This window comes from Pisolithus orientalis (genome assembly GCF_024613125.1).
Source record: "Pisolithus orientalis strain OTSU chromosome Unknown F5J12scaffold_60, whole genome shotgun sequence".
In the NCBI taxonomy this organism is placed as follows: Eukaryota; Fungi; Basidiomycota; class Agaricomycetes; order Boletales; family Pisolithaceae; genus Pisolithus; species Pisolithus orientalis.
This window is the reverse complement of record NW_026260841.1, coordinates 71,126-80,560: the sequence shown is the minus strand read 5'-3', so window position 1 is coordinate 80,560 and position 9,435 is coordinate 71,126. Positions and strand designations below refer to the sequence as shown.

General features: G+C 44.2%; 3 protein-coding genes across 3 annotated transcripts; 1 reads left to right on the top strand and 2 right to left on the bottom strand.

Moving 5' to 3' along the window:
• Positions 1–1,554: 1,554 nt before the first annotated feature.
• On the bottom strand, positions 1,555–2,232 carry F5J12DRAFT_786565 (uncharacterized protein; the record flags this gene model as incomplete). Its single annotated transcript, XM_051743471.1, has 3 exons — positions 1,555–1,614; positions 1,799–1,978; positions 2,020–2,232. 3 exons carry the CDS (start codon positions 2,230–2,232, stop codon positions 1,555–1,557), a joined length of 453 nt encoding a protein of 150 aa, XP_051595159.1.
• A 1,692-nt stretch (positions 2,233–3,924) lies between these two features.
• F5J12DRAFT_786564 (uncharacterized protein) lies at positions 3,925–5,375 on the top strand (the record flags this gene model as incomplete). Its single annotated transcript, XM_051743470.1, has 3 exons — positions 3,925–4,266; positions 4,480–4,629; positions 4,680–5,375. The coding sequence occupies 3 exons, from the start codon at positions 3,925–3,927 to the stop codon at positions 5,373–5,375; spliced, it is 1,188 nt and encodes a 395-aa protein (XP_051595158.1).
• A 3,591-nt stretch (positions 5,376–8,966) lies between these two features.
• F5J12DRAFT_727745 (uncharacterized protein) lies at positions 8,967–9,140 on the bottom strand (the record flags this gene model as incomplete). The annotated part of the gene is made up of 1 exon (XM_051741825.1): positions 8,967–9,140. The coding sequence occupies one exon, from the start codon at positions 9,138–9,140 to the stop codon at positions 8,967–8,969; it is 174 nt and encodes a 57-aa protein (XP_051595157.1).
• Positions 9,141–9,435: the final 295 nt, after the last annotated feature.

The window sequence follows — 9,435 nt, the reverse complement described above, 5'->3', positions numbered from 1 at the left end:
CAATTCTGGATGATGGTCTGCAAGTCACCAGGCCATAGGTCAGTGCCAAGTAAGTGACCAGGGGATGGTAAGAAAGACATGATGGAGAGGGGAGAGTTATGGAAACATTATCCAATCATACTGTGAATTATAAATCAGAGGTCACAGTGCCATGTTCGTTCAAAGGAATAGGAGATGAGGCATGAGGTTGGATGTGAAAAAAAAAACTAACATGATGTCAATGACAACATCAGAGTGGTTTGGATATGTCATTCAGTATAAGCAGCCATTGTAGCAGAGCCTGGATTTGTGAGGTGCTCCAGCTCATTCCAGAGATCATGTTGCAGGTGGCCAAGCGCCTGTTGGGGTGAAAATGATCATAAGATGGCAAGACCTGTCAGGGAACATGCCTGGGATAACATAACATAGGCATGCTGTACATCTCTAGCACTGGCTAAATCAATGATGACTTTGTCGAGAGTTGTTCCCTGTGCCTTGTAATCAGTAAATGCCCAACCAGGGACCATAGGAACCTGTTGACAGGTGATGCAAAATTTTCCTGCATGTTCTGAGAAATAGGAGAACATACTCAGTTGAGGGAACACAGCAACAATATGTGCATCTTCTCCAGGTAATTCTAGAGTAGATGCAGGTATAGTGATGTATATGCAGCTGATGATGCATTTGTCTTGTACAGTGCCAAAAACAATATCACATACTGTGCCACATGCACCATTGACAACCTTTCTAGTGACTGAAAGGTTTTCTGTGACAAGTACCAGCATGCCAGGGAACATAGGAAGATGTCTGAGGTAGTCTTTCAATTCCTTTGTACATACTAGGGCCAAACGATTGTCTTCCTCACCAGTAAGGCATTGTGTGTCACAGAAGTGTTCTGCATAATAATACTGAAATGACAGACCATTTGTGTGAGCAAATGACTTTGCCATTTCCTCATTCCAATGGTTGTGTAATCACTGTTCCCTGAAGACAATTGGGGCATCTGAAAACTGCAGAAACTCTTCCTTGTGATTCCTGTCTAATTCTGGAAGTAATCTTAGCTGAAGGTGCTGCCAATCAGATGGAGGGGGAGATGATGTAGTAGTGGCCAAACCTAATCTTAAGTGCCCAAGCATCTCAACAAAGGTTGGATCAGCTTAGGTGCATTCATTTTGAACAAGTTGAACCATCATCAGCAAAACACAAAAATGTGTTAGTAACTCATAGCTGCCCATAGTATTTGCACAATTCCATATTAGTCCAAAGCAATGTCAAGCATCCTAGCAACTCATAGTGCCAGAGTAGACTACACCAGACTTGCCCAAAGTAGTGGCCAGCATCCAAGCGACTCATAGCACCTGAGTAAGCCACACCAGTGATACCAGCAATCCAAAGACCAATAGCTACCTAGCATACAAGGGAACAGACACACCTAACTAATACAGCAACCTAGATTCCCACTGTAGTAGAGAACTTGGTAGATCTAACTTTGTTCCTATGCATGAAGGCAACAACACACAGACATAACATACAGCATTTTTTGATAAGTACAGGAAAGTAACAGATAGTACTAGTCTAGACTGAATGGCAAGTATTTGAACTACCAGCATGCTCAATAACTGTGCCTATCAAGATCTGGCATAAGTAAAATAGTGGCCCAAAAGAAAAGAGCGAAGCATAGCATACCATCAGACTCAAGAGATGGCTGCAGCTCACTGGCCAGAACACTAACATGTCGAAAATAGGCTCCTCCAGTCCTGCATTTTTTCATTGCTACATGTAATGAGCCAACCTCCATATCTTTTTCATGGACTCTCACCTCACTGCTGCCTGCCTTGTACTTGTACAACTTGGCCATCGATTCATATTTGTGGGCGATGCATGCAGCCAGAGCTTGTTCCACATGAAAGACTTCACATGTTGTGTGTGTGCCTACATCGAGAAGGAGAAGTGCCTTGTGATTCAGCTGACTCTTTGATTCATGCTGCAGATTGAAAACCTATCAATGAGTGGTTATTAGGTAGGAAAAAAAGAACTTACTGTGTGAGTGGATGACTCCAATATTCCATACATCTCAGCTAAGACACCAGTTGTCTCCACTTTGACCTCAGCACTGCTAGAGGGACTGTTGCAGGAAGAGAACCCACCATCATGAGGCTTATGGGGCAGTCCTTTGCCACCCAGGCAATGCTCGACCATGGGCATGGTCAATCCAGCATGAAGGTGCATGTGATTGAGGTTATAAACAGACATGAGTGACTATGTTCACAAGTGGGATGTGATTGGGTAGTATATGAGAAATACACTCCATAGCAATCTGAACAATGTCCTGATTTGCACTGAAGTGATAATCACATAACACAGAATTGGCCTGCCTGACCATCTAGAGTATGCCCTGCTGTCCAAGTTGCAGTAAAGGTGGCTTCCAGAGTCACAGCACTGTTGCAATGCACATGAGCCAGCTGTCCTCTGGGTGCAATACCTGGGTCAATAACTTAGTCTGCCTTCACAAGTCTCTCCAACCTTTGAGCTTGAACATTTGTAACTCTCAACACCCAACACACTTCAAAGATGTCCCAATGAGCACTGACCCCAATGACTATGCAAGTCATGATTACCCAGATTTTGTTTATATGGCATTTGACACATGTGGGGGCCAACCACAGACAACTTCGAGGGCACAGTTAAAATGTTTGGACTTGGCCCAACATTTATGGACAAATTTAACAGTGACCAGTTCAGCAACCTACAGGCATCAAATCTGTACTACCCCTTCAACTCTCACAATGAATGGGAGCTGGCATCATGGTTACTTCATTCAGGCCTGAGCATGAGAGCTATAGACTCTTTCTTGTCATTGTCAATCATAAGCCTGTCCCTATTCTCTCCGAAGATCATTATTGACATGCACCAGATACAGCTACTAAATATTTCCTTTTGTACAGCCAGAGCACTTTGTGTGCTGGCTGAGTTACTCCCTGGCAGGCTGTGCTGGCGCTCAATGGAGATTACTCCTTTTCAGCCAACCAAACACCCCATGCACATCATTTGTGAACCATGGATACAAGTTAGCTCTCCTCAGAGCCTCAGTTATGTTACAAATATTATCTTCGAAGTCCTTCAGAGATACATTTACCTCCATAGCTCCCAGGTCCCTGATTGTCCCTCTGAAAACAATTCCCACATGTGTCTGTAGCTATTCTGCCTCCTTCAACCAGGGTGGCTTGTCAGAGGACAGCCTGGTCAGCCTATATGATGACAATAGAAAGCACTGGAACTGGGAGCTTCGTCCACCCCCAGGCTCTGATTCACCTCCCTAAGCAACCTGGGCCACTTGCCTCAGAGCTGCCAGTAGAATTGGAAAAGCTCTGCTTTGAAAAGCAAGTTGCTCTGTTTCTCAATGCTATTGGAACCACTGCCAAATCCACAATGCCCAGTCTATCCAGCAAACCCCAGCATCAATGGATGGCAGACTGGAGCAGAACCAGCTTGTGAGGTTCTACAGGTTATTCCTGAAAGCCCAACCTCATCCTTGTCAATAACACCCCAGTATCCCTTGATGAGATTATGTGGTTAAGTCCCAAAGTCATCACTGAGTACTCAAAGGAGTCTTTCAAGCCAGCATCCCACCTTGGGAAGATGATGGACACCAAGGCATATCTAACCCTCATTGACCAGCCCTGGAGGCACTATGTCCTTGGATTATCAATTACTGATAGCAAACTTCTTTGACTTCACTTTTATGGCCACTCTGGTGGTGCAATCTCACCCTCTATCAATATCCACACTGATGCAGAAGTCTTCATATACATTGTATGTGCCATTGCATTCAGCTCCCGCTCAACCCTTGGCTTCAATTCAACCATAGAGATATCCCCCCATCCTGCACACAGCTGCAAATGCACAGCACTTGCAATACCTCTCTCCCCTTTCTCCTCTCCTGCAATGCCTTCTCCTCACTTGGAGTTGGGCATCCTCCCCAGTGCAAACTCACTCCTGACTCCTGCATCACCCAAACACATCCCAGCAATCACAAGGATCCAAGTAAACAAGACCTTCTACAAGGTGCTCGATGTATTATTCTTGAGCACAGGCTTTCTAGGAAGGGGTACTGTTTGTTACCTCACACACTACGATGGGGAATACTATGTCATCAAGGATTATTGGGTGGAGGAGTCAGAGCAGAGGACAGCCCTGCATGAAGTCAACATGATGAAGCTGGTCCAGGACATCAACAGAGTTCCCAAGTTGCAACACTACTGGGTCATTGAGGTCAAGCTGGGCATTGTTGATAAAACTGAATGATATCATGATGAGAAGTGGCGATTGTGCATGAAGTCTTGGAGAACTCACATGTGATTGGCTATGAAGCTATGTGCAAGGCCAATGGTAATGTTCAAGACAAAAAAGGAACTCATTTCATGCATCCAAGATATTTTATGAAGTACATATCCTCTTCCACTTGTAAAATCAATACTAATTGCATTAACAGTCCAACAGCAGGCTCTCGAGAGGGGTGTCCTCCATCGAGATTGTAGCATCAACAATACAATGATTGAGGACTTTGCAAATGGGTCACACAGCTTTCTCCTTGACTGGGAATTTGCTGTACAGGTCATGTTACAGGGGGAATATGACTTGGGCAGCACAGTAAGTACTACACAAAACATTTTGGAACTCGAAGCTGATGGTATGCAAAGGGGACAGTCCCCTTCCTTTCAGTCAATATCCTTTGCCAACTCAAGGAAGCCATCACTAAAAGTGGAAAGACTAATGTCCCATCAATCTGGAAAAGTGCCTCTCTCACCCACGTATTCATTGATCACCCTACTACTATACACCATACATTTGTGGATGATATCAAATCCCTATTCTACATTTTCATCTGGATCCTCATCCTTTATGATGGACCACTTGACCATGAGCATCAAGATATCAGCCATGAAAAGACACTGCTTGGCTTGTGGAGTGAAAAGGTGGCCAAAGATCTCGAAATTGCCAGATGTGCCAAGTTCACATTCCTTAATGGCCCATCCAAATCAAGGCTGGATTCTGAGGTCTTGCAATATTTTCAAGATCTAATCCCTCTGGCTAACAAGTGGCTCATATTGCTTGGGTGGTCCCTGCTGAGTGGAACTGCAGTGCAGTTCTCTGATGTTATCTCCCTTTTTGATCATTTCTTGGCCAGCATGCCATATGAGAAACCACCAGAGATGATGAATGCATTCCAGCAGATCATTGCCCAGCACAAAGCACTTAATTCAAGCATGTGTCCAAGTCAGGAGAATGATATGGATGTCATGTCTTCAGCAATTATGTCTTCTAAACACCTTTGTGAAGAGGTAATGAGCATGGATAACCCTCCTATACCCAATAAATACTTCAAAGGCATGTAGTCTTAGCATGAATTTTATGTTTAGTTCATGTTCTGTACATTACATGTAAAGTGTTTCAATTCATTTGCAGCAGGTAACTGTCTCCATGCATCATTTCATTTTATGTCTTGTGATGAACCTGTCAATGTTTATATGGATTCACAAGATGTCATTTCATCATGGTCCCCAGGCTTCCATTTCATAATGTTCTCTGTTTAACTGCTTGTACCTTCAGATGTCCACCCAATCTGGAACAATCCCACTGAAAAAGAAGGATGGCAAAAAAGCCAAATGATGACCAGAGGCTGACAGAAGCACTTGACCCACAAAAAACAACTGTCTAGGAAGCCCACCCATTGATCTCAAAGAGTCTCAGTCTGTTGCCACAGTGGGACTCCATCATAGCAGAAGGGCAGGGGCAGGTTCAGGTGGAAGGGCTGAGCAATTGGAGTGGATTGGTACTGCCCTTGAAGGCCGAGCTACACGACCATGAAAGTCAATGGATCTCCCCAACAATTCTGTTGTAAATCCTCTTGCACCTCCACCCACTCTGCAGAAAAAGGGTGGGGGCCACAGTGCTGGCCAGAATGCAAAACTGACAGTTGGTTCTAGTTATTTGCAAATATCAAGCTAACCACTTGCAAAGTCCAATGTCACCCTACCACCCTATGCGCCTCCCATTGTGAATGGTCCTAGCCCAGCTGATATGCCTCCAGTGAGTGTCTTTTCATACTGATATACAATGTTCATTTCAGAATCCTGTCCCTCTGTCTTCAACAGCAGTAGCAACACCTGTCTTCCATCAGTGCCCCACAGACTCCCATTGTGTTGGTTTCAGTGTTCTGGCTCAACAGCCAGGTCATATCATGCCTCCCAGGATGGAACCTGACCTTCAAGTGCTCAATAATCCTTATATTGCTGCGATTTGGGGAGACCAAGTTCCCAGTAATACATCTTGTCTGCCAATACCCCAGCCCAACTACCAGTCTCAGTTTATCCCCCACCAGCCACCTGCTACTGTCTCTGACTCTTGTATTGACCCCTCCCTTGATAGCTCACTCTCATCAAGACAAACTTTGGCAACTGCTGACATTCACCACAAGAGTTCAGAGAAGCTGTATCAGAGGGCTCCTCAGAAGAGGAGTCAGAGTCCTTGAGTAATAACCCATCAGACATAGAGGCTGGTGAGGTCTCCAGCAATGAGTTCAACAAAGATGAGGACAATGCATTTGGATGGGGTGCAATGAATCTTAGGCAATCAACTCAACCTGGTATGCATCAGAGGTTATTATGGTATTGGCTCAACATTCTTTGTTAGGCTTCTCCCAAGAAATGATGACAAGCAATCCTATTCACCACAATTCCTTACCCCCTGACCACAAGTTTCAGTACTCACATGACAAGGATGACAATGTGGCTCTGCAAAGCTTACAATCCAAGGACAAGGCTCAGCCAGAGGTACGAAAATGCCATTCCTGCTAGCTTTATTTATTCAGATTGTTATTTTAGGGTTCCCAATGTGGCACTGTCATCAACATTCTTGAATGCCACCATCACACTAACAGCCATCCTGTTCCCAATTGTGATCTTCTGACCCTTGTGCACAACTCAGTCAATGAAGTTTCTCAGTGTGCCAGAGCCCCTTATAACTCCAAGAAAGCTAAGGATGAGGGCCCATTGCCTTCACAACTGAGATTTTACAAGGCAGTATGGAAGGACTGTCTCAAAGACACTAAGCGAGAATGCAGGGCTGCACATGCACTTTCTAACCTGTTCCCATCGAAATCTCACAACCTCAACCTCTCTGTAACAGAGGCACTTGTCACTGTCATCGTTGAGTGGAATCAATGCAGTGTGCAATTTGAAGATGGTGAGTAACAATATTTTTGCTTTATATGTGTCTTGTTATCCTAACTTTATAGGTTACTGCCCTGACCACAAGCAAGATATGGCATGCCTTGTAAGTAGTCCCATCTTTCGGTTACAGCTACTGACATACCACCAGTAGTTCCTTGGTGATATATCTACCTGGCATTCAGAATTGAAGTCGGTTACACTGGCAACCACACCATCCACATTCAACCTTATCCCTCCTTCTGATGTTGCACCACAGATTCATGTACAATGGATAGAGACCACTGCTGCAAAGCTCCTTGACAACTTGCTTTTCCTGCAAGAAAGTTTCAATGAGAATGTATGTTCATGCAGTTCATTGTCTGCACTACTAATGGATTGGTTTATCAGGGAAAAACCAGGAATTTTGCTCACCCCACCCTCAAGGAAGCTGTCATATAATTCTACTATACTGGGACCTATCAAATCACAGATAAGCATCCTGAGTCCTTCAACAATTCAGTTCCCCTTTCCTGTCTGGCTCTTGTCACAGCCATGGTGAGTCATTTTACACCCTGAGTCGCTGCAACTCAAACTTTTCTCACAGTATCATTGTGTATTGGACAGATTTGCGAAGAATGGCACAGGAAAGACAATGCCTCAATTCTCTGGCAAGGCTTACAATTCCATTTTCCATGGCATGATGAAGGTGCTGAACAACATCCTTTGTAATCCCTATCACAGCACAAGGTTGTGCGATCAGCTTTCTCAGTGGGCGAAGGAAGGATGGTAAGTACTGGGGTGGCCGATGTGCTTACACTGACTCCTCATATCAGGGCTGCACTGCAAGCAGTTGATTCGAATGTAGAGAGGTACCAGCACATTCAGGTAGTCCTTGATTGATTTCATAATACCTAGTCCTGTCATACCTGTCATTACACGTAGTATGCAATTGATGCCAATGCTCCTGTTCCTGTCATACCTGCTGTGAACTGTTCCTAGTTGTGGAGTGATCACATGTTTGCAAAGTAAACATTGAGATGGGAGTACTGGACAACACCCCAAGGAGAATACAGTCTGGCCAGTTTTATACAGTGATATCTAAGCATGAAAGTTCCATAGCAATCCATAGTAAGTAAGATACTGGACAACATTCCATGACAATGTGACCATTCTATAGTAACAGGCAACTAGCCATAGCAAAAAGTGTTGTTGGGTGCATCTGTCCAGCCTGGACCTAGCTAGGGGACTCTGTGTATTGTGGAGCACTGTGGAGAGCTCCACAGCTCAAAGTGATTTACTGATGATGTGAGTCAATGATTGCCATAGAAACACTCTGAATAGTCGCTGTTGGGCCCTCATAGTCTCGAAGGTACATCTAGATAAATTATTGACTACTGAATGTGAATACAAAGCAGTCCCATTCACTGGCTGGAGCTGTGCCATATCGCCTGCAAAGATTACATTGATGCCACCAAAAGGTAAGTCTTTTTTAGCACACTCTCCTGCCTGTGCCATACTGATTCAATTCGCAATATCAGAAAGTAACTCAGCTGATACCATAAAAACCTTGTCCAACACTAAATATGAGACATCATGCCAGATATCTTGTAATTTGTCCATATCAATGTTCTGCTCATCACTAATTTGCCTTTTTTTAGTATTATCTCTTGCCAAAGAACACATATTCATGGGGGTGAGTGCATGAATCATGAAGCTGTCAATAAGACAAGCAGCACTTCCAGTTGGCATGCTCAACAGAATCTTGCAGGACCAGCCTCACTGCATAAAGGTGTCAACAACTGCCCAGATGACATGGCTCTTCCCAGACCCCCCAATTCTTGTCAGAAATATAAGCAGCTGTTGCAGGTCATCCTGTAGCATGTGTTCAGTAATAATTGTAAAGGCACATCTTTGCTCTGCATTGTCGCATAAGGACCACTTATCAATCATATCCAATAAAAAAAGATCCCCATCAAACATTTCTGCCCCAGGTTCTGGAGAAACACATGGAGACTGGAGGGCAGTGATGGAGATGGCTGGAGTATAACCTTTTGAAGCAATATGTGGACATTTCCAATTTTTGGACAAGTGGCAGTCATCATCAACATTGGTGTCACAAACTCTGGCAGGGCACTTTCATTTTCACCGGGCAGTCATGTATGTATTATGAAGTGAAATCTGATCCTCCATGTCAATGCAGATTTCCATCACTCACCCATCAGCTGTACAAGGATTCATGCTCCTA